Below are 25470 nucleotides of genomic sequence, written 5' to 3'. Positions count from 1 at the left end.
ATTGTTTCAAATTTAAAATTTTAATTTCTACTTAATCATGTAATTAGGAAAAAAAGAAAGAAGTGGCAAATGATCATAACAAGAGTTCTAATTTTGGTGCCAAAAAGAGAGGGCAAAAGTCACAAGGATATAATATATCCGGCCAACCATATTATTGCAAAATTTGGCTCGATTGGACTTCCCTATATAAATATTTTTTTTGATAAATATAATCTATTAATTGTTTGTTTAATTGTGACGAATGGATCCTAAAATCCTTGTCAGTTTCAAAGAAATTGACATTAGGTGGGCTCGGAATTGATATGTTACTGACGTTAAGCATAATACCCCAAAAAAAAAAAGTTTTTACAATTGGATTAATATCAACAAATAACTTTTAAATTATAATAAAATATTTAGTTTAAATTTTGAATTTTAAAAATTTTTAATATGATATTTGAATCATGAATATATTAATTAAGATAATATTTAAAAGATTATTTATTCACTATATATCAATATTTGAAGTTAATTATATTAAAAGTGAATATCACATTAGTTAAATATATTTATAATTTAAGCATTATATTAAAAAAATTTTAAATTTAAATAATACATTAAATATTTTATTATAATTTAAACATTATTCATAACATTAATCTTTTACAATTTTATTGCATATATCCATGGCTATAGGTGTATGATGATCAGCAAGTGCTCATCATTGGTATATATGGTTTTTTGAGTGAATCATGGAGTAGTAATTAAAGCATATATATATATATATATATATAAGAATTTATATTTAATATACTATTAGTATATAAATTTTATACACTATCAAAAAATTAAATAATGTTATCTTATTAATAAATAAATATAAAATTTTAAAATAAATATACAAAAATTAATATTTTTTAAAAAATTTACTCAATAATGAGATAATATTATCTGATTCACTTTATTAATGAAATGATATTATCTTATTCACTGATAATATATGCAATTTATATATTAATAATACATCAAATATAAATAATATAAATAATATATATATATATATATATATATATATAGTTTGTTGAATCCAACCTGTTAAAATAAAAGATGTTAAATGAAGCTTAATAGCTAAATGATGAATATAATATAGTCTGTTGAATTGACTGTTTGTCGTTACTTTTATCTAAGAACTTTTTGAAATCCATATCTCCTTTAAAGACACTATTGCTTTACATGTACCAAGTTAAAAAAAAAAGAGAAAAAAAAGCATTCGACACAATTTTGTATTACTTGTGGGAGCCATTCAACAGAAATTTGTAATGGAAAAAGTAAAAATATAAATAACTTTAATTTGCAATCATTTGTTCATGTAAATTAATTTATCTTGTGTTGCTTGAGTCATACATGCACTTTGGATATAAATAAATAGAACCAGCTATAATTTTATTGCCTCGAAACTTAGTTAGAAGCATCATAGTTTTCTACATTAACATCTAGTTAAACAGATCCTTTCCCATGTTTTAAGCTATGTTATTACAAGAATTCTTTAGCTCTTACCATTTTAGTTAATGCAAAGGAAGGATCATAAACTTAAATAATGGATTGGCTACTTTTTAGGACGACAAAAAAAATCTATTATATATGGTTGTATAACATAATTGCAAATAATTAGTCCTCTTACATTTATATTAGGATAAATTATAAAATTGTCACTAAAATATTAAAAATTTTAATTTAGTCACTAACATTTGAAAAAAGTATTTTTTTAGATTATTGTACCGTTAAATAGTAACATTTATTTGATGTGATTTAATTGATAAAAAATGTTTGGCTTATATGGCTTATATTTTTTTCACATCAAACTCAAAATGAAGAGTCAACTATTCTTGAGAGATTTAAACCTAAAAAATTTCTTGGGTTCTTCTTGCATTTTAAACCTGAGCATAATACAGATAAAAAAGAAAGAAACAAAAACTACGAAATGATATGGCCTTCAATTAGTACCTTATAAACATCTCCCATATACCACCAAATTGTTTCAAAGAAATGCCACAAAGAACCAAAACATAGACTAAACACAGAAGAGCCCAAAATGCAAAATAAATTATTGGTCTCCATGAGAAGCTAAGAGGGAGCTTTGACTGATTTAACACTTCTTGTTGGTGCCTTCACAGAAATAATTTCCTAGGAGGAGCATCTGGACCGCATCGTAATAAAAAGATCACATGTGAGAAAATAGAACAATAATTATACTTCTTGGAGATTGACTTATATTGAGAAAACTAAACAAGTAAATTTGAAAAATATCTTAAAGTATGCTATAGGCACTTACTCGAGATACAGATAAATAAAGCAAAAGAAAGGTGTACCAAAATGATCAGGATAATAGGATAAAGAGACAAATGAGTTGCAATGACCCATCCAAAAGTGGCCAAGGGAATTAGTCCTGTGGTTTACAAAAAGATCATTTTTCAATAGCAAATGCCATTATCCAAGGGTACCAAATATACACTAATTGATATATATGTTGATTGTTGTCAATCCCAGTTGAAATCTTCATAAAAAATTTTCATCAAATGATGATCCAAAAGTAACAATACATAACAATCAATATATAAAATTTTCATTTATGGCAACAGTAAAATGTAGTGGTAGCACATATAAACACTTTTCAACTAATAGCTACAGATTATAAACATATAAAAAACAAACAAAATATTGCCCAGGTTTGAGATATAAAGATAAAAAATATTGTTATCTGCCTTTCAACTCTCAAGTAACATATTGCAAAGGAGATATCTCTCAACCCTTCACTTTTAAGCATTTTTAGGGATCCTGGAGGAAACCTTAGGAACCTTAATTAACTCAAATAATTAGCCTAAAAAATTATATGTATTTGTAACTTTTATTGTTAAAGTTAAGTTATCATAAAAAAATTTAATTTGAATGATGCAAGATAATCTATCTAGATGCTAAATTTTTTAGGATATCTGTATTTGACGCTTTAATTCTATGTAGATATTTGATATCTATGTCTTTGAAAGTCTAAATTGAAGCCTTATGATTAAAAAGTAACATAAGGATAGAGGATGAGGAAATTGAACATAAGTTATAGTAGAATCAGAGATAAAAGGTTTCAAGCACTAGGATTTCTATGCATTCAAGATTTTGAAATGAATGCATTTCTCAATAAGAAATAGACAAATCTCAATTAAAAATTGCAACCCAAAAACATTCTTCCAGGATTATTATTTGATCAGAAGGTCCTCAATTCAGCTAGTATTTTATAATGACAAAAATAAATACTCATATTAAGGTTTACCATCCCTAACCAGAGGAGAAGAAACAAATGAAGAAGAAGCAAAAGAAAAGAGGGAACGAACAAAAAAGATTAGAGAAAGAAACAGAGGAGGGAGGAAAGAAATATATAAAAAAAAGGCTATAAATCTCTCAAGAATATTTTACTCTTTATTTGTATGTGACGTGAAAAAAATATAGACTATATAAATAAAGTATTTTTTATTAGTTAAATTACATCAGATATATTTTATTATTTAATGGTATAATAATTTTAAAAAATATTTATTCAAACATTAATGAGTAAATTAAAATTTTTAATATTTTAATGATCATTTTAAAATGATCACAAAAATTAAGTGAATAATTATATAATCTATCCTTCATATTTATTATTTACAGATTACCATATGTGTTACTTGAATTGCACGAAAATGCATGACAAATTAAATAATATATATGTGATATATATATATATATATATATCACAAATGCATGCACCACAATGATTGTTACACGGATATCACTCATAATCTTTTTGTAAATTGATTTTTCTAAATATTTTAATCATAATAATCATCTTAAATTTACAGCCATACAACTTTTCTTTTTAAATGCTAGGACGATACAAATTATATACTGCAATAGATCAAAACTCGTAATCATTTATTTATTGAAAAAATGAACTTACCAACTGAGCCATCTCTGTAAAAATTAAGTATACAATAAGACCCATCCATTCATCATATGAAATCGATCGAAACTGCAGTTTCATACTTCAAAATTCAATAAAATATATTCTTAATGTTGTCTTGCTGTTGTGGCAATTTCCTAAGCTGACCTAGTAACTTGTGATAAACATTAAACAACGTAACGAGTCAATGCAAAAATTGACTGAACAGTTTTAACTCAACATAACAACTAGGGCTGAGTTCGTCATGTATGACTCACATGTTCTGATTTTTTATTTATATCATCAGCTCCATGCTGCTGCTAATGCCATGTATCCAGGCAAAACAACCTCAGCTAATCAACTTCCAAAAATATTAAACAATTATTTCATTTAATATATATATATATATATTTATATATATATAAACAGAAGAATGAGCATCGTTAGGTCAGATCCATGAATATTTTTATAAACAACGAGACAAAATGCCCTTAAAGTGTCACAGACTCCCAAGTGACAGGAATCAAAAAGGGTCGTCCAAACCATGGATTTTCTTTTATTACTTGATTTGGGTTGTTGTTTGGTCACTGCATCAAATCAAACATTGGTATTAGGATTAGGAAATTGGAACTGAAAGTGTCGGTGCTGTGAAGAGGAAGTCCTCTCACACATGGGCTTCGCTTTCCAGGATCTCGCATTTTTTGAAGCTTTCAATTTTGTTTTGTTTTCATTTTCTGCAATTCCCTGTAAATGCGTTTCTTTCTTTTTCTTGTGGAATCCAAGTTTTGTAGTACTACTATATTCTGCATTCGTACATGCCATAAATTTTGATTATATGATATGAAAAAGAAAATAAAGAAAGAAAAGACTTCTTTGAATCGAACTCAAAAATAAACACTGGTTTTTTACTACAAATTTTCGACACTGCAATTAACACAAAGAATTACCTTATATTACTGCAGCCCTCTTCAAAAATTAAAGTAATGAAATTTTCATTACTGACCCTCATAATGGGATTAAAATAATTAAAATAAGTAATAAAAAGATAATAGCCTAAACTAATATAGTAGTAAAGTCTCATTTCCTTTGTCTTTTTTTTTTTTTTTTGTCAACCATCAAATTTAAATTCAATTAATATCAAGTGAAAGGTTCAAATTTAAATATTTATTAAATTTGAGATAAACAAAACATTCAAGCAGCTTCTCTATGAAGACAGTACAAATTCTCCCAGTTTCATAAATTTTTTTTTATATTACATTGGTATAATTTTTAAATTTTATAAGTGATGTTAGAATATTGTAACATATTTCATTATTTTTTATATAAAATTTATTAATTTTTAAAAATAAATCTACGTGACAACCCTTAATCTTACATGTAAAAAATTTAAAAAGGACAATAAAAAAGTAGTAAATGATGAAAATTGGTAGCCGTTTTGTCAGCAAAAATGTATAAAGTGTGGGTGAGTGACGGATGATTGAAATTATGAGGGCCCAACCCAGGTGTCGAAATAGTTAAATTGGAGTGAAAACGTGGACGGAAACGACCGTTTATTTTGACCAAAAATCGCGGGACGTAATTGTCGGTAAACTGCAGTAAAGTGTAAACCAACTGTCTGAACTCCCAATTCCCATTTCCCGCCTTTCTACTATATTTAATACTATTTTTTCGTATTATTATATTTGTTTTATTTGATTTTCATATAGTAAAAAAAATTAATTCTACTACATTTTATATTATAATATATTATGATTTTTAATAAAAAATAAAAAAATTACGAAAAATAGTTTTAAAATATAAAAAAGAATCAAGGGTTAAAAAAAATGAGTCTTTTCTCCTTTTTTAAACTCACTCTTGTGATAATTTGATTTCACATTTTTGTTATGCTTTTTTTTTTTCACTTTTCATCAAGCCACAAATAATTTTACCCTACTAACTAGTGAAAATTTGTTCATGATATAATTGTAAAATTTAATTAATTAAAATAATAAAGGTAAAATTTGAAAATTTTGACAAACTTATTGGAACAAAGAGAATAATAAAATGACATAATAAGATAGATAAAGTGGAGGATTATAGTAATTTAAAAAGTCCAAGATAGTTCAGTTGAAAAGAATATAATTGAAAATAAAGTGCCTTTTTACAGATAGATTCAGCAGGAAAATATAATGGTAAACCCAAATTATAAAAAAGAAAATCAAAATCCCATAGTTAGATTTTTTTATCAAGAGATTTGAAAGAAAAAAAAAGCGTTGGATGTAGCTTATATATATATTTAAAAAAATTTAAAAATAAATAAATTATTTAATCATTTAAATCAAATAAAATATATCGTATCTGATAATTTAAAATAAGTGATTATAAATTATATATTTAAAATAATTTTAATAAATTATTACTGAAAATAATCGAATTTAAAATTTTTTTATCAAAAAAATAATTTTAATTAATTGAATAAATCATATAACTTAAATATTGACAACAATCATATGGTGTCAGAATCTCCCACAGCAACACTGATTTTGACACTGTAACATCCTAACTGAAAGCTATACAAACAGGGGCACATGACTCCAGATAGGATATTTTTTGTTCTGATGTGGCCTTGATTTTTTATAAAACGTAAGACCAATCTTATCAAACCGGACACCAAGTTAGAGCAATCATCTTCGGTTTTCATTTTTACGTGAAATTCGAAAATTATTATGTTATAATTATATTAATATATTAAATATAAAATATATTTTTATATTTTATTAAATTTATATAAAATTTTTATTGAAATTTTAAACTAGGTGTTATTTTTCTTACAAATTTTCATAGAAAATTGAGTAATAATACAGATTAATTAAAACAAATAAAAAAAGCCCTGGCTTCTCCCCAACCCTTTCAGGCCGAATCTTAGCTGGATGCACCTACCACTCCCGCATCTTTCTACTCCACACTACTACTACTACTGTTACTACTACCAGTCTTTCACCCAACTTTTCCCCTGCCTCTTCTCTGATCCCTTCCCTTTTCCTCCATCTATCTCTCTCACATAGAGGGAAGAAAAGAAAAGAAAAAAGAATAGTCCCCACAAATCTCACACCATTAACTCCATTTTCCTTCCATTTCTTTCTCTCTCCCTCCCCCGACACCTGCAAAAAAACACAATGCTTGCCTCTTTCTTCTGTTCCTGCTGCTGCTTCTCCTTCTTCTCCTGGTTGTCGTTTTTGCCATGTGAATCGCTTCACATTCCTAGCCGTAGGATCCTCCATCAACCTTTCTTGCCATTAAATTCTATCCCTCCATCTGAACCACCTTCTTCTCATCCTCATCCTCCTTCTCCTCCCACTCCCAAATATCCTTTCTCTTCTTCCTCTTCTAACCCCCCCGATTCTCCTTTTTTCCCGTCCTTCCCTTCCGCTCCCCCTCCTCCCTCTCCTTCCACTTTCGCTTCTTTCCCTGCCAACATTTCCTCCCTTATCCTCCCTCACACTTCCGCTCCCAAGCATAATTCCCAGAAACTCCTCATCCTCGCTATCGCCGCCGTTATTTCCGCCTCCTTTGTCGCCGGCATTCTTGTCTTTTTCTACTGCCGGCGCCGTCGCCTGAAACGCAATTTCCTTGACGATAACAAGACCTTAACATCGGACAACAGCAGCAGATTATACCCCAATAACAATAACAACCCCAACAACAATGTTGATGCTCGTAAGCTGAGAAGAGCTTCCACGACCAGTTCCGAATTCCTTTATTTGGGCACTTTGGTAAATTCACAAGGCGGAATCGATGATGGTTCCAATAATTCACCAGGCAATTCTCCGTTTGATCCGAGAAAAATGGACTCCCCGGAGCTCCAGCCGTTACCGCCTCTGTCTCGACAGAACACTGATCGGAACTTTCGAGACGTTGAAGTGGAGTTGGTTACAGAAGAAGAAGAGGAGTTTTATTCGCCGAGAGGATCGTTGGGCGGTCCAGATAGTTTGAGTGGAACCGGATCCGGTTCTAGAAGAGTATATGCGGCGATTGCTGTTAAAAGCATTGAGTCTAGCAGTACTTGTTCGCGTTCATCTTCGAGTTTGGGTTCACCCGCCAGGTCTCAGTCCGTTAGTATTTCTCCCCCGGTTAGTTTGAGTCCGGGAAGATCCGACCCGAATTCTCCAGAACTCGTGCAAGTTCAACCTTCTTTGTCTCCAGAGAGGATTTTAGTTGAATCACCTAGAGTTTCGAATGCCTCCAATGGAAATGTACGGTCTCCCTCGCTGTCTTTAACTTCTACATCGCCAGATAGAGTTCTTATAAAAGAACCAGATGATCGAAGCGTGCAATCTCCTTCATTGTCTCCGATGTTGGTCGAGAACCCAGGTTCATCTATTGTTCCCAATCAAAATATGGGGTCACCTTCGATGTCTTCGGCTACTACTTCGCCAAATAGAGCGTTGATAGAAAAGCTAGATGCATCGATTAGAAATTTCAAGGATTTGGTTCAAAATATGAGGACTCCTTTGATTTCAGCTCCAGCTGCTACTTGTTCACCACCTAAAGAATCTCCAATTAATGATCTGGATCGAAACGAGACGATGTCTCCGTCAGTTTGTTCAGCTTCTACTTCACATGACAGAAACGAGGTAAACAATCCGAATGAATTTCCAAGAATGCTTAATGATATGGATCGAATTGTCAGCTCTCCTTCACTGTCAGCGGCCTCTACATCCCCGGACAGAGCTTTGATTGTGAATGAGCAGTCTCCTTTACTATCATCCGCTTCACTATCACCAGACGGAGCTTTCCAGAAAAGCCCAGATATGTCTCCATTGATGGTTGCTGTTTGGCATTATAATAGGGATTCTTCTTTGTCATCTTCAGCTTGTTCATCACCAGGAAGAGATGTGGAGAAAAGTCCTGACGCATCTCCCTTAAGAATTGGTAGGGCTTTAGAGAGGCCTATGTTGACTCCACCGCCGCCTCCGCCGCCTCCGCCACCTCCAAAGCAACGACGGCTCTGGGAAAAATTAGTTCCATCAGTATCTTCTGCACAACAGATATCCAAGCCGCCTCCTCTTATGCCCCCTTCGATGCCGTTTATGATACAAACCCCAATAACGATTTCTCCAGTCGAGTTGCCAACGAGGTCTGAGCCTGAAGCGGTGGAGGAGGTGGAGGTGGAGGAGGAGGCTTCGAAACCCAAGTTAAAGCCGTTGCATTGGGATAAAGTACGAGCCAGCTCTGATCGCGAAATGGTGTGGGATCACCTCAGATCAAGCTCATTTAAGTATGATTGCAACCTCCTCTTAACTGTGGAGTATTTTTTTTTTTTCGGTTCTTTTGTTTTAGTTGAATTTAGTTCTTTGATGTTTCTTGAATAATTTGTGTAAGAGTTTGGTTTCTGCAGGTTGAATGAGGAGATGATTGAAACACTATTCGTCGTAAACACTTCAAATTCTAAACCGAGGCAAATAACTCCACAACCTGTTCTTCCATCACCAAACCACGAGAATAGAGTGCTGGATCCCAAAAAGGCACAGAACATTTCAATTTTGTTAAGGGCACTCAATGTGACTGTCGAGGAAGTTTGTGAAGCCCTTTTAGAAGGTAAAATTGTCATTTAAAAAAATATCAAATTACTTTTTGGTTCTTTGGTTGCAATCATTGTTCAATTTTTGTTGATTTTAAGACATACTTGCCCTCATGTTCCTTGAGCTTTACTTAATGAATTTTTTCTGCTGAAGATGTCCCTAAATTTAGTGTTTTGTTACAACTTTGGACTGTTGTTTAACGGTTCACGGTGCAAGACATTGAATGAAAGCTGTTAGTGTAGTCTAAGTTTAGATGCTAGTTCAGAAGCTTATTCCCTTTTAAGACAGATTGCATTTTTCTGTCTTAATACGATTGATGCTTTAATTTCCAAATGGTTTTTCATAATTTGCATCGTTCTGTTTGATTGAGCATCCTGAATTAAGTGGTTGGCTGTTTTAAATGAAGGCAAGTTTGAGAGGAATTTGTGAAATATTTGGCTTTCATTAGACTAAAGAAATATTCCGACTTAGATGCTTATTTGGCACTTTATATTGTACAAGACTATAAGCAGACAACTACGTTTTTCGGAACCAATACTCTGAGTTTGCGTTGCTTTTAAATGATATTAGTTGAACTTTTATATCCTTGCCAAACCATACGGTTTCCTATCTCTGGAATTATTATGTATGACACTAAAATTCACATCTATGATGATACAGGTAATGCAGATACACTTGGCACTGAACTTCTTGAAAGTTTATTGAAAATGGCTCCAACAAAAGAAGAGGAACGTAAGCTGAAGGAGTACAAAGATGATTCACCAGTCAAGCTTGGTCCTGCTGAGAAATTTTTGAAAGCAGTTGTTGACATACCGTTTGCATTTAAACGGGTGGACGCAATGCTGTACATAGCCAACTTCGAGTCTGAAGTTGAATACCTTAAAAGGTCTTTCGAAACTCTAGAGGTAATTTAACTCAATTCCTTCTCTCTGTCCATTTTGCTCATCTTCTTGCTTTCTTCCTCTGCTTTTATAAGTTGCTTGTTTCTGCTTGCGTTAATATGTGAATACTCATCCAACTTTCATAGCCTTCATTGCGGTTTAGAAAATTTCAACACCAAACATGACAGCTATCTATTTGACTATTCAAAACCTTTATCACTGGTTTCTTTCCAAAGTAAAATATGAATGACTAATTGAATGTGCCTTAGACTTTGGGTTACTTCTTGCCTGACTGCCTGGTTAGTCCATAAGCTTGCCTAGGCATTTGAACAAGAAGAATATTAAGATGCAGTGCGTATTTTTTCTTAATGTGTTGACTATAGTAACCATGGCAATAGTCTAAAAGATGTTGTGTGTGTGTTCACTCCCCTGAGCATGCTAGCAATGCTTCTTTCCACAGAATACTGTCAATGCAAAATCCCATTATTTAACGATAGACTAACAAAACCTGTTGTTGTTGCTTGATAAACAATTATCTTTAGCTGTGTCTCGTTGGTTTTTCCTTTTCACAGGCTGCTTGCGAGGAATTGAGAAACAGTAGGATGTTTTTGAAGCTTCTAGAGGCTGTACTCAAGACTGGGAACCGCATGAATGTCGGGACAAACCGTGGTGATGCCCATGCCTTTAAACTTGATACACTCCTTAAGCTTGTTGATGTCAAGGGTGCGGATGGGAAGACCACACTCTTACATTTTGTAGTACAAGAAATCATACGAACTGAAGGTGCTCGTCTTTCAAATACTAATCAAACTCCAAGCTCATCCTTAAACGAAGATGCTCGGTGTAGGAAGCTTGGTTTACAAGTTGTTTCTGGTCTCAGTTCAGAACTCAGCAACGTGAAGAAAGCTGCTGCAATGGATTCTGAGGTACTTATTAGTGATGTCTCTAAGCTTTCCAGAGGCCTTGAAAACATCAGGGAGGTTCTAAGATTAAATGAGTCAATGGGGTCGGATAAGAGCAGCGAGAAATTTTCAGAATCAATGAACAGGTTTATGAAAATGGCCGAGGAGGAAATTATAAGGATTCAAGCCCATGAAAGTGTGGCACTAACTCTAGTGAAGGAGATTACAGAATACTTCCATGGGAACTCAGCAAAGGAAGAAGCCCACCCATTTAGAATCTTTATGGTGGTGAGGGATTTCCTTACAGTTGTTGATCGGGTCTGCAAGGAAGTTGGCATGATAAATGAACGAACTATTGTTAGTTCTGCCCATAAATTTCCAGTTCCAGTGAATCCAATGATGCAACAGGTTTTTCCAGTTCCCGTGAATCCAATGCTGCCGCAAGCTTTTCCTGGATTTCAGGGGAGGCCGCAGTATGGTTCTGATGATGAGACTGCATCGCCTTAGTTGTTTGCAGCATGTTACAGGTCAAAAACTTAAGGTAGAAGCTGCCAAAATTGGGTGGTTTTGGGGTTTGGCGCTTGTATGGCCGGTCCAGCAAGGTCTTTGTAATTTATTTATTTATTTTTCTTATTTTTGTATCTATATAAATCCATGTACAATATTTTGGGAAGGGTTTTGTTTTATATATATAATATACGAGAGGAGATTTCTTGGGAAACAACTAAGGCAGTCTGCTGAATTTGTTGGACGTCTTAGGGAAAAAATCAAGAAAGATCACGAGTACCGGACGCCCTTATTTCTATCTATCAAGATTCAACTCCAACAACCTTGAATATATATATATATATATATATATATATATAAAAGAAATAAAAAATAAGAGAAAGATGCAACAATGTAAAACTTCAAATGACAGGTCCCGACACCCAAGCAGTTGAAGTTGTTTTTTTTCTTTGGCTATAACAAAAGGGATCGAGAGTCTGAACTGAAGTTCATCTAAATAAACATCAAAGCTGAGAATTTTCCGTGCTTCATTAATAATAATAATAATAATATGATTCTTAAGGGGAATGAGACACTCATCCGGTTCATGCCAGCAAATTATAACAGGCCACATTAATCTATGTTCTTAATATTTCAAATTATCTCAACTTTTGACCAATAGCATCAATTACTTGTATTAGAAAATGTGTTGTTCTGCTCCTGCTTCACTGATTTTGATGTGTCAGCATCTCAGCATCCATGCGCTCTAAAATGCGACGTGCCTCTTCTTCGGTTGCAGGAACGACATTTCGAATCTTAAAACCATTCTTCGTGGCCTTGGCCTCCGGCCGTACAGTGAATGTGAAATAAAATGTATTTGATACCTGCATAATGGATACAGATACAGAAAGAGATAATATACTGACTAAATGAACAATGAAATTAGTGAATGAGGAATCAAGAACATAGTAGCCTTTTGTTCTTTAATAGTGCATTTTGCAAGGTTTTACCTCACTAGATCTGATCTCAGGCCTCGTAACATGAGCAACAACTTCAACATTAATTAGTGGTTGATCTGGATTCTCGAGTTCTGTGTACAGAACGCATGATTTCAAACGGAGGAAATCCCCTACATCAACCTGCTCCAAATACATGTATTCTTTGCTCAAGTTATAAAATCTCCTTAAAAGATAAATCGATAACCCTATGCCTTTCATATAAAGTTAACACTCATCCAAGCATATCAATAATTAGGTAAAATACATTATGGGTAAAGGCAAGTTAGTTTTACTGAAAAAAAAGATGTAAACAAATCAGGAATGCAGATCAAAGAAGCTGAAACTTGGCACATTAAGAATTCAAGGACACTCAATATTGCATCTGAAAATTCCTACTTGCCTTCCATTTCATGAGGATATGCTTAAAATAATGATTGGAGGCCAAAGAAACAGGGCAGGATGAAAAGATTGCAGTACACTCAACGATCTCAAACGACATCAAGCATGAAAGGCAAAGAAGAAGAAATAAGTCACAAACGTTATTTCACATAAAGTTGAATAACTGTGCAACCCTACCATGTCGTGGATAAGGATCTCTCTCTATCTCTCAGACACCATTAAATTAATGCTAAAAGCTACATGGAAAGCAGAAAGTTACTCACAGGCCTTAAGAAATCAACATGATCAACTTCTAGAAAGCAAGGCACTAGTCCAGCAAAGGCATAAGCTGTTGAGAAAGCTAACTCGAATGCTCGATGCATTAAGAAACCTCCAAAAATTCGACCATGGATGTTCCTCTGCTGTGGTTGGCAGATCAAAGCATTTTCAAGGCGGGTATCCCCTAAAAGAATGCTGTCTCTGTCTGCTAAGGCTGGCATATCACAGAAGATTCGGCCCTCAGCCAAGAGTGCTTCCAGTCTATTTACCACCCCATTTTCAAATTCTTTTCTATCTACTCTTTTCCTTTTTCTCAATTTGCTTCTAGCTTCAGCTTCTTCAAAAAGAAACTTCTCATGTTCAGTTTCTGGTGAAAGCCGGTTAACAGGAGCAGCTTTCCCAGTCTTAGAGTCACGGGCCACAAAGATGAAGTTGGCTGTAAGGGCTACCGAATCTGTGACATCTGAGTATTCTGCATGAAATAACATTATCTAATCAAAGTCCAACTCTTTATGGTTGAACTTCAAGCTAATATGTCCTTATATGAAAGACTCGTCTACAGAATTACACTGCTAGCAGTTGTGTGGTCTGGTAAACTGCAAATTACTTCTCACAAACTCAAAGAATAGTGATCTGTTTGTAGGTTATGGAAACCCAGAGCCATTACCAAGAATATCAAAACATATCAGCTGATCATAACCATTATGTGAGAAGCAACAACCTAAATGACTAAATCTGATGTCAGTTCTGAATACTATCTTTAAGCATGCGCAAAGTTATCACTTAAGTAAAAAACTTCACCATCACAAAGGAAGATAAATGATATTTCATCAATCAAAGAGTCAAAGTTGCATGAAATGTCAAAGGACAATGTGCTTCTTCTTAAAGGACAGAGTGTGAAATTGTGCAGACAATGTTTATTAATATTCATACTAGGTAGGCTTTGAAAGAGAATATGCTTGAATTTTTTTCCCTTTGGGGTGAAAAAAAAAGGGAGAAAGAGTGGGGGTGGGGTTGTTAAATATCCATATCAAATTACAGAATTTTTCTGTTAAGACATGGATTTAAGCATGGCGTGAATAAGAGAAGATGACTACATAAATATAATAGGAAGTGTCAAGGAGAAACTATATAGCTGATATGTAAATGATCCTGTGAAGAAAGCAAATAAGGCAGTCAACAATTTGAAGGTAGCTTGTCAATTCTTGAAAATTGAAGTACAAGTTATGAAAAGAAATCCTTAAGGGATTTAGCATGATTGATGAAGTAAATGAGACGTAAAAACTAAAGACAGGTAGACAATTCCATGCTTTGACTTGAATTTTCACTAGCACTGAGATTCACTACAAAGAATTGAGAGTTCAGATGGGTTTCTACACATTAATACCGTATATTAAGTCACACCATTAAGCTCTACAGTCTTGACAAAGCTAGAAAGTTTAGGAAATCTACAATTAATTTTCAACAATGATTTATGTCTGGAACATTATCAAACGTAAAGAAATAAATGACATGGAATTATGGTTAACTGATCGAAATGTGTACAAAGAATCAACGAATTTGTACCCGAAAAAGATAATGAATGCATATTTCATCTTAATTGCATTTCTAATACATCAATCTTCAATTTGATAGATGGAAATCGCAAATTCATGATTTCCCCCCTTTTATAAAGTAGAAGCTACAATATAACTGTAGTCCAACTATCTATTTCATTTTTCTGGTACCAGAATAGCATCTTAAGGTTTTTAACTTGCAACGCTAATCATAAATTTGAAATTAAAGTACCTTTTGTGGACTGAATGACATCTAGTTGAGTCACAATTGATGACCTCCCAACCCATATGACAGAACCAACTATTTTCAGATCAATGTCAACACTAATAGGCTTCTTCAAAACAATCTTGTCAACAGAAGCTGTAACCAGCAAGAGAGGCCTTGTTGTGCTATCATCATCTGAACAATGCTAATTTACAAACAAACAAATAGCACAACTTTAGGTTGCATATTTATAGTTTCCAAAATGTATTAGAATGAACTTTGTAAAAAAAACAGTACCTTGACAGAGATAGTCCCAGCTAAAGCATCAAGGTCTTCAAGCAACTTGCCAATTCTGACTTCATTCCAGGGATCCCTATATTGTTCTCTCAAAATATAATCTGATGAAAAGTTATAAAGGATGCTGGTCCTGCTTTGAGCGGGAGTTTTGGTGAGCAACTCACTCTGAGGGGGTGCATCTTTGGGTGGGTCAAGGAGTCTCTCAAATATTTGGGACCTTGCTTCCAATAAAGCATCGGTAACTGGTGAATGGTACATTCCAGGCCATAGGCTTATGGGCTTCCTGGTAGAGGTGGAATCTGAGCCGTTGAGTGGAGGAGAATTGTTAAAGGGAGAGGCAAAAGTTGAAACTACAGGGATGGTGTTAGGAGATGAGCAATTAAACTCCATGGAACTGGGATTTCTGGGTGATTCTTGCTAGTGGGGTTGGTTAGAATTTTGATGGTTTGAACAAGTTTCAGGCTTGGGTTTGTTTTTGCTTTGTTTAGGGTTCTTTCAGCTTGACTGAAACGGTCGAACCTAGGAAAAAAGGTTTTGTTCCATTTGTGGTCTTAAACATTGCCGTACCTAGGTGATTATAATTCGATTTTAATTTGAATTAATGGATTCAATCTATTTAATTTAATTAACTGATCAGTTATTAAATTAATTTTAATAATAAAAATAATTTTAAAAATAATTTAATTTTTTATTAATTTGATTTAAAAATTAAATTAATAAAACATTTAACTAAAATATAAAAAATTAAATATATAAAATATATAAAATAAATTATTTTATTTCATAAATAAATCCCAAACAGATTTATCTTTAATGAATATTTATTTTTTAAAAATATTATTATTTTTATTTAAATTAAAGAACATAAATATTTAATAAATAATAAATTAATCAATTACTTGAAATAAAATAGCCTAAAAATATTGGATGTGGTCAATATTCCGAAAAAAAATAAAATCAGCTTTTGCTATGTCTGACAGTATTTTGTGATTTCGTCTTCGTCAACGTATGGTTGAGTCTTGACTAATAACTGCTTAAATTATGAGTGATGGAAGGGCAAAGAAGACTTTATCAGCTAAAATGACAGCTACTGTTTTGGCTGAAATAGAAATGAGAGTTGACAGGTAATCCTAGGCCTTCTACTATGGGATTCCTACATTTGTCAATCTTTTGGAATAAGCATTTGATATTGATGTTATTAATTGACATGAGAAATAAAATGATTTTTTTATTAAAATTAAATTTGATGACTTAAATATAATATAAAAATTAAATATTAAAATGATATGATTTAAAATTTTAATAATTATTATATATAAATTTAATAAAATTAAAAAATATATATTATATTTTATATTAATATAAATTATAATATATAATTTTATATAAAATATTAAATAAATATATAAAATTTAATATTTTACTTGAATATCACATCTTAATTTCATTGCTTGGATTCTTTCTTTCTTTACAGTGACGTGGTATTTAAATTTATAGGAGAGTATTTTACTTGGATTTTATGCTCCCTTGGTATTCCTTTTTATCATTTCTACTTTTACGAGTTTAAGAGAAAATTTGATTTTAAATATTTTATATTAATTTTTTAATTTTTTATAAAATTAATGCATCATAATTTTTTGTTAAAATATAAAATAAAAAATATAATTTAAAAATATACAAAACAAGATAATTAAGTGTTAAAAAAATAATTTTGAGATATTCAAAAAATATATAATAAACCAAAAAAATATAGTACACAGAGATTGTTAGTCATTTAATAAAATTTGCTAAAAAATGTATTTATGTTTAAAAATAAAATATTGGTCTAGTGATTTAGGTTTGGAATTGACTTAGGCCGTGGTTGAAAAGTCCAAGTTCATTTAATTTTCGTTGAAAAAAAAATCCTAAAAGATAAGAAAATTTTACAAATTTTTAATTTTAACATATATATTTTTTTATTTAATTGAGGTGTAATTGAGTCTAATCATATAATAAAAAATTTAAATTTAAGCTTGACTCTTAACTCACAGTTCGATACTCTACTTGAATTTGATCGAGTTTCATGTTTTTAACTTAAGCTCGATTCATGATTGAAATTGAGTTACTCGAATTCGTTCGATTAAATTTAATTAATATATAAAAATAAATTCGATTCGTATACTTAATCAGAGTTTAATTATTTGTGCTCAAGTTTGAACTCAAATTCGATATATTTTATTAATTAAAATAATAAAAATATATTTAAATATAAAAATTTGATTAGACTCGTGAACTACTTGAATTGTATCTAAAAATACTCAAATTCGACTTGATCGATGAGTTAAACTATTCGAATTTGAGTTCGACTTGATAATAACTGAATTGAATTTAAATTTTATTCGAATTAAATCTAAATAATTTACGAATACTAATACATCATTTACATTTCTAGATGTAACTAAATCACGATTTATCCGGTTCACTAAAAGTTTGGTCTTATATATGGTATTCGATTGGACAAGCCATCGTTCCTGAATCAATCAGTCTAATTTTTTATTCATTGATAGGTATTCTTTAAACTTACTTAATATTTTATTTATAATATTTTTTTTATTTTGCGTAATAGTTGATAAATAATATATTAATTTTTAATGCATAAAAAATCGATCTTATTTAATATAATAATCTTAAACAGGATATTTAAAACACTAATTAGCAAAATTTTTATTTAATTATTATAAAAATATATAAAATTTTATCATTTATAAATATATGTTTTATATAATATTTTAATAAAATTAATTTTAAATTCATATAATATAAAGATATATAATTATAAATAAAAACTTTAATTATAATATAAGTAATAATTTTATATAAGAATAAATATTTTTTTAAATATACATACAAATAGATAATCTTTTATTTTAAATGAAATAAGTATTATTGACCACAATTATGTTTACTTCTTCAAATACATGAACTATCTAAATTATATAAGTTCATTTCAAATGTTGCATAAAAAATAATTTTTCAAAATGTCCTACAAATTTTCAAATATAAAATAAATAACAGTATTAAAAAAAGTTAATAAATTGGTGAATGGTAGAAAATTACAAACAATTTATATAAAGTAATAAAGCTTATTTTATAACTATCCAATGTATTTAAACTTACATCATCAAAACATACTTATATAAAAAAATTATATAAAATTTAATAAACAACCACGATAGCAAAAACAATCAATTTATAATACTTACACCTTTTAATAAAAAATATTATTTTATTTGATATAAAAACTAAAATAACAATACATATATTCATATTATTTTGGATAATTAAAAAATTTATTTATCCAATTTAGTAGGGCAAATATGCTATATTAAAATTAAATACATCAAATCAAGCGAAGCTTGCAAAAAAAAAAAAAAAAAAACTCCACTAAAATGTAAAAAGGAAATACAAAATGTCATTTGTAATTCAAAAATTACCAAAAATAAAATCAATAAAATATTTTTTGAGTGAAGCTTTGAATTTGACAAAAAATGTCATATTGAAATCATTTTTGGTAATTCTCGTGCATTTATTCAGCTTTACTTTTATATCCTTTTCAATTTGCTTTCTAAATTTTTTTGTATACAGAGTGTCTTCTTCTTAAATCATTATCAGAAGAGAATTGTATAATTACAAATAAACATAGAAAAAATTAAATCAAACTATTAAAAATTATCAAATTCTTTAATTAAAATTAAAAAAATTAAAAATCATTTCTAAATTATAATATTTGATTCAATTTAAATTGATTTTTTTATTTGATTTAAATTAAAATTGGATATTAAATATATATTAAATTTAGATTGAATTTTAAATTGAGATATAAAAAATAAAAATATAAATCAAACTAAAGTATATATTTTTATTAATTATATATATTTTAAAATTTTATAAAACAAAAATAACTATTTCTTATATAAATCTATTAAAATATATTAAAAATTCTATTAAATTAATATATAAAAAATTAAATTTTAAAAATTAATGAACTAAAATTAATAAAATTTTATTTGAATTGAATCGATTTAAAAAAATTAATTTAAATTTGAATTAAATTTTAAAATTTTATAATATTATTTATTATTAAAAAAAATTAAATCGAATTTGATTAGATTTAAACGTTATCATGCTAAATCAATGTATAAGAACAGAAAAAAATAGTACAATACTACGCTAATCCATGCGTTTCACGCCAGTTCTGTCATATCAGTAACTTTTGATAATGAATGATCTTTTATCTGTCATATTGCTCTAAGTGATGACGATGTCGATGATGTCGAGAAATATCATCTGGATTTGTGGTCTATAGAAAATTTCAGCAATTGCTAACTATTTATTTCCATCATGTCGACGAACCATAATATCATTACAATAAGGCATAGCCTGTAATGGAAGGTTAATGGTAAATAAATATGTACAATTTTTAGATCCAACCATCAGCCTGCCGATCTTGATACTTGGTACAAACCCAGGTATATGAGCCAGCTGGAACTGCTCTCCTTTGCCAGTATTACGAGATAGGACTCGACCAAAGTGAGCTAAAGCATCGCTGAGGCCAGGCCAAAGCCACCTGAAATCCATCGGCTACGAGTTGTGCGCAGTTCCTGTAAATCTTTGAGGTAGCTAGCAAGCAGCAAGAGATCAAAAATGGAAAATGTAGAAGGAGCCTCCCACAAAGCTCACTGTTTGGTTTTATCCTACCCAACCCAAGGCCACTTAAACCCTCTGCTCCAATTCTCTAAGCGCTTAGAAAGCAAAGGACTCAAAGTCACATTGGCTACTCCTCGGTCCATGTACAGGAGCATACATAGATCTGCAGCATCTATTTCCATTGCGCTTGAGACCATATCCGATGGCTATGATGAAAGCGGTATTATTGAAGCAGAAAGTGTTGAGGCCTACCTGGAGCGTTTCTGGCAGGTTGGCCCTCAAACTCTTATACAGCTTGTTGAGAAGTTGAATGCATCAGGCTGCCCTTTAAATTGCATAGTCTATGATGCTTTTTTGCCTTGGGGTCTAGATGTTGCCAAGAAGTTTGGCCTAGTTGGTGCTGTTTTTTTCACTCAATCTAGTGCTGTTGGCAGCATTTACTACCATATATATAAGGGCTTTGTCAAGCTTCCTCTCACAGAACCTCAAGTTCTGGTCCCTGGATTGCCTCCACTTAAACAACAGGACATGCCTTCTGTAATTTCTGACTGGGGATCATACCCTGCTTTCCTTGAAATGGTTCTGAATCAGTTTGCCAATATTGACAACGCAGATTTGGTGCTTTTTAACACATTGTATGAGTTGGAGAAAGAGGTAAGTCAACTATAAGTTTGACTGGTTGTCACAACTGACTTTGGCGAATTCATAAGGTCTTAGTTTCACGAACTTATTGTTTCTGTCATGAATTTTCTTGCAGGAGACTGATTACTTGGCAAAGCTCTGGCCATTGCGGACAATTGGGCCAACCATACCATCTATGTTCTTAGATAAGCGACTCCAGGACGACAAAGTCTATGGTTTTAGCATCTTCAGGCCAAATATTGATGCTTGCATGAAATGGCTAAATGACAGACCAAAACAATCTGTTGTTTATGTCTCGTTTGGGAGCTTGGCAGCTGTAGAAGCTGAGCAAATGGAAGAGATTGCATGGGGTTTAAAAGGGAGCAAAAGCCAATTTTTATGGGTAGTTAGAGCATCCGAAGAAGCAAAACTCCCAAAAACTTTCGTCGACCAGACATCTGAGAAAGGCTTGGTGGTGACATGGTGTCCACAACTAGAGGTTTTACGACATGAATCGACAGGGTGTTTCGTTACACATTGCGGGTGGAATTCTACTTTGGAGGCTCTGAGTTTGGGTGTCCCAATGGTAGGAGTGCCTCAATCGACTGATCAAAGCACCAATGCTAAGTACATCATGGACGTGTGGGAAATGGGGCTTAAAGCTCCGGCTGATGAGAAAGGGATTGTTAGAAGGGAAGCGATAGAACATTGCATAAGGGAGATAATGGAAGGAGAAAGAGGTGAAGCGATGAGAAGAAACGCTGATAAATGGAAGAAACTGGCTAGAGAAGCAGTGGATGAAGGCGGAAGATCTGATAAAAACATTGATGAGTTCATTGCGAAGGTCATATGTTCCAGTTCCACTCCTAAAAAAGCTTAGGAAAATTTATTTTTTCTGTAGCAAATGCAGCTATTGCGATTAATATTGTGTCATTTCAATTACTTTCAAGTTGCTTTTATTTCAGCCATGATTGCTCCATTGTAAGAATCCCAGTTCCGGTTGTATTAAAATAAAACCGAGATAAACTCATTTAAGTTAAATTTATTATTAAAATATTAAAAAATTATTATGGATTAATATAAAAAAAATTAAATAAAAACTAATTATTTTATAATAAAAGATTTTCGGGGGTTGGGCTTGCAAATTGGTCCGGCTGACTGGGTTCATGGATCTGGCCCTCCGGGTGGGCAACAACACGACTTGTGGAATGCTCTATTTAGTATTAATTAGTAACCATTATCATTCTTTCTTTTTCTTTTTTCTTTTTTTTTGTTTTAGCGTATGAATCAAAAAGAAAAGCTAAATAATAATAATAATAATAATACAACCTAAGACACAAAAAATGAGAGCGACTGAGCGAGTATAGAAAAAAGTTTATTTTTAGAGTTTATTATAATTCTCGACGTATTAATTGATAGGAATGTCTGTGTTAATAAATTACAATAATGACGGGTGGATCCACAAATAGGGCAAGGGAGCAGCTACCTCAATATTGCATGGTTTATGAAATATCATGATTTTGGTCTCACTGAATTTGGATCAAGTATATAAATTTAGTTATTAAAGTATAGTAATTAATAGTAAAAACTAATTTCATATTTCAATTTGATAAATAGAGACGGATCCAAAACATAAAGTATGGTGTTCATGAATACCTTCAAAAATAAAAAAATAAAAAAATTGAAAAAAAAAATTCTCTGGGCATTCTCGAAACATTTTTTAGACATATATCTGTTGACAAAATTGATAAATTCACCAATAAATTTGTATATATATTAGAAATAAACATTTTAAAAAAAATCTTAAATCTATAATTGCTAACAAATTTTGACTAGTACTTTTATAAGAGAAAATTAAATAGATTGCCAATAGCACTAGATTTTTTGGCTATAGTTATATCTTTCTTTGGCTTTTTCCTTTGTTTTTGACTAAAAAAAAAAACAGAGGATGAAATTTAAAAGAAAAATGTAATAATCAACCTCAGTTGGACGGAAAGCATCCGCTTATGTTGATAAACGTATATTTATCCAAAAGAAAATGTAGGTTTCTTTTTCTCAAACGCCTGACAAGACTCTCATTTTCTGAAAAAAAAAAAAGTTATGTAATGGTTGCTACTTACTAGTTTTAATTCATCGACAATTTGAACATGCATGACATGGGTTTAGACCTGAATCCAAAATGATAATTAAAAAAACAAAAGAGCCTATTAAAGAAGCAGATAATACTTGTGTTTAAAGTCAAAACCATGCCCGTGGAATACTGGAATTCAACACACACTTGCGTCACATGACAAGTACTCTGCTCGTCCTGATCAATCCGTTAAGGGAATCAACCCCACCTTATGATGTTTGGCGCTATTATTGTCCTTGAGCCCCATGATAGTATCCTTAGAGGTTTGAGCGGCCCGCTTTGATACTATTTGTCATACTTGCGCCAGGTGATGTACATGCACATGAAATTTATTATTCGCTATAAATTGTTATTTCTCCAGGAGAGAAGCAGAGCAGGGCAGATAATTAAGATTGGTGAACGACTGACCGCCTTAGCAAACTGATACTGAATAAAGAGAAAATGGCGCAAGAGAACAAAGCCAGAAAAGCCCATGTTTTAATCGTTCCTTACCCTGCACAAGGTCACATAAACCCCATGTTCCAATTCGGTAAACGCTTAGTCGCCAAAGGCGTCAAAGTCACTCTGGTAACCACTGTTTTCCTCTCCAAGTCCTCCACGTTTTCCGATCCAACCAGCTCTTTCGATATCCAAGCCATATCCGATGGCTTCGATGAAGGCGGCTATGATCAGGCTGGCAGCGCTGATGCTTACGTGCGAACTTTCTGGTCCGTAGGCTCTAAGAGTTTGGAAAGTTTAATCAAGAAACTTGCTGATTCTGGTCATCCTGTTGACGCCCTTGTATATGATGGGTTTTTGCCTTGGGCACTTGATCTTGCAAAGCAGTTTGGGATGCTCTCGGCTGTGTTTTTTACTCAATTGTGTGCTGTCAACAGCGTGTATTACCATGTTAACAGGGGACTTCTTCAGCTGCCACTGCCTGGAACTAATGTTTCTCTTCCTGGATTGCCTCTACTTGAAGTTTCAGAGTTACCATCTTATGTTGCTCTTTATGGATCGTATCCGACTTGGTTTGATGTGTTAGTGAATCAGTTTTCCAACGTTGATGGAGCTGATTGGGTATTTTTTAACATTTTTTACGAATTGGAGAAAGAGGTATAGTGCCTATTTCTTTATTTAACACTGATTAATTTATAGATCCTAAAAAGCTGTTTTTTGGCCTTGTGGATTTTTATTAGGTGGTGGATTGGATGTCAAAATTCTGGAAGGTGATGACAGTAGGACCAACTCTTCCATCTATGTACTTGGACAAAAGACTCGAAAATGACGAAGACTATGGTATCAATCTCTTCAAGCCAAAGACTGGCATTTGCATGAGTTGGCTGAGTGGCAAACCGAAGGGTTCAGTTGTTTACGTATCATTTGGGAGCATGGCAGAAGTAGATGTTGAACAAATGAGAGAGGTAGCTTGGGGATTGAAAGGGAGCAATTACTACTTCTTGTGGGTTGTGAGGGAATCGGAGGAGGCCAAGCTGCCAAAGGATTTCATAGAGGAGACTTGGGAGAAGGGTTTGGTGGTGAGTTGGTGCCCTCAATTGGAGGTGCTGTCTCATGAGTCAATAGGTTGCTTTCTCACCCACTGCGGCTTAAATTCCGTTATAGAAGCACTGTGTCTAGGAGTTCCGATGGTGACAATGCCTCAATGGTCCGACCAAAGCACAAATGCAAAGCATGTAGAGGACGTATGGGGATTTGGAGTGAGAGCTCGGCCTGATGATGAGAAAGGTTTTGTGAGAAGAGAGATTGTAGACCATTGCATAAGGGAATTAATGGAAGGAGAGAAGGGCATAGAGGCCAAGAAGAATGCAATCAAGTGGAAGAATATGGCGAAAGAAGCAATTGATGAAGGTGGTAGTTCAGACAAAAATATCGATCAATTTGTAATTGAATTAAGTAATCAAGTATTTCAATTTTAGCGTTTCAACTTTTTTCTCAATTAGGATTTATTTAAGATAGCGTGGCAGCCATGGAATTTGCTGCATAGTGATATTTGCTGAACTGCAACGAGTTTGTATGAATAAGAATTATTGTTGAAAATCAAGTACCGGATAAGAAGTTGAGAAACTATAAAAGACAGCTGATTGGCGTTCTTTGTTTTTTCCTTATGGATTTTGGGTAAAATTGGGTACAATTGCCAATTGATCTGGTCGGGTGATCCAATCCGATTCTGACAACCTTGAACTCCCTGTCAAACAAAGACCACGCTGGGGGACAACGAGGCCCACCTGTCTTTTTCAAAATTTTTTATTGACGGCCGGCTGGACCTTTTTATTTATTTTTTTCCCTGAAGTCCAAATAATGTTTCCTAAGTTAAAGCTACTAATTTGGCTTATTCAATTGTTTATTTAGAAGATGCAAATTCAATTCATAACCTTGATCTTCAAAAGGGTATATAATAATAACTTGGCAATTAATCCTTATAGCCTATACTAGCTAAAGATAAAAAAAATATAACTTTTTTTTCTCTTTACCAGTTTAATGAAATAAAAAGGACTTCAAGGGATTTCAGATTCAATCATAAATTAACAAATAATCAGAAA

At 32.2% G+C, this 25470-nt stretch overlaps 4 protein-coding genes across 4 annotated transcripts; 3 read left to right on the top strand and 1 right to left on the bottom strand.

The window, feature by feature from the left end:
- Nucleotides 1-6840: 6840 nt before the first annotated feature.
- Nucleotides 6841-12017, top strand: LOC111305497 (formin-like protein 1). Its single transcript, XM_022903096.2, has 4 exons — nucleotides 6841-9206; nucleotides 9327-9526; nucleotides 10171-10415; nucleotides 10964-12017. The coding sequence occupies exons 1-4, from the start codon at nucleotides 7105-7107 to the stop codon at nucleotides 11798-11800; spliced, it is 3384 nt and encodes a 1127-aa protein (XP_022758831.2). The 5' UTR covers nucleotides 6841-7104; the 3' UTR covers nucleotides 11801-12017.
- Nucleotides 12018-12293: 276 nt separating this feature from the next.
- Nucleotides 12294-16039, bottom strand: LOC111305496 (acyl-coenzyme A thioesterase 2, chloroplastic-like). The gene is made up of 5 exons (XM_022903095.2): nucleotides 15493-16039; nucleotides 15223-15400; nucleotides 13440-13906; nucleotides 12790-12918; nucleotides 12294-12663 (listed from the first exon to the last, which is right to left on the bottom strand). The coding sequence occupies exons 1-5, from the start codon at nucleotides 15880-15882 to the stop codon at nucleotides 12505-12507; spliced, it is 1323 nt and encodes a 440-aa protein (XP_022758830.1). The 5' UTR covers nucleotides 15883-16039; the 3' UTR covers nucleotides 12294-12504.
- Nucleotides 16040-19835: 3796 nt separating this feature from the next.
- Nucleotides 19836-21814, top strand: LOC111306180 (UDP-glycosyltransferase 74E2-like). The gene is made up of 2 exons (XM_022904089.2): nucleotides 19836-20832; nucleotides 20936-21814. Exons 1-2 carry the CDS (start codon nucleotides 20176-20178, stop codon nucleotides 21677-21679), a joined length of 1401 nt encoding a protein of 466 aa, XP_022759824.2. The 5' UTR covers nucleotides 19836-20175; the 3' UTR covers nucleotides 21680-21814.
- Nucleotides 21815-23238: 1424 nt separating this feature from the next.
- Nucleotides 23239-25026, top strand: LOC111306179 (UDP-glycosyltransferase 74G1-like). The gene is made up of 2 exons (XM_022904088.2): nucleotides 23239-24025; nucleotides 24109-25026. Exons 1-2 carry the CDS (start codon nucleotides 23372-23374, stop codon nucleotides 24844-24846), a joined length of 1392 nt encoding a protein of 463 aa, XP_022759823.1. The 5' UTR covers nucleotides 23239-23371; the 3' UTR covers nucleotides 24847-25026.
- Nucleotides 25027-25470: the final 444 nt, after the last annotated feature.

Source organism: Durio zibethinus, chromosome 21 (assembly GCF_047325235.1).
Source record: "Durio zibethinus cultivar Kanyao isolate XHJ-2024 chromosome 21, ASM4732523v1, whole genome shotgun sequence".
Lineage (NCBI taxonomy): Eukaryota > Viridiplantae > Streptophyta > Magnoliopsida > Malvales > Malvaceae > Durio > Durio zibethinus.
Note: the sequence above shows the minus strand (reverse complement) of the source record. Positions and strands in the feature narration are given on the sequence as shown.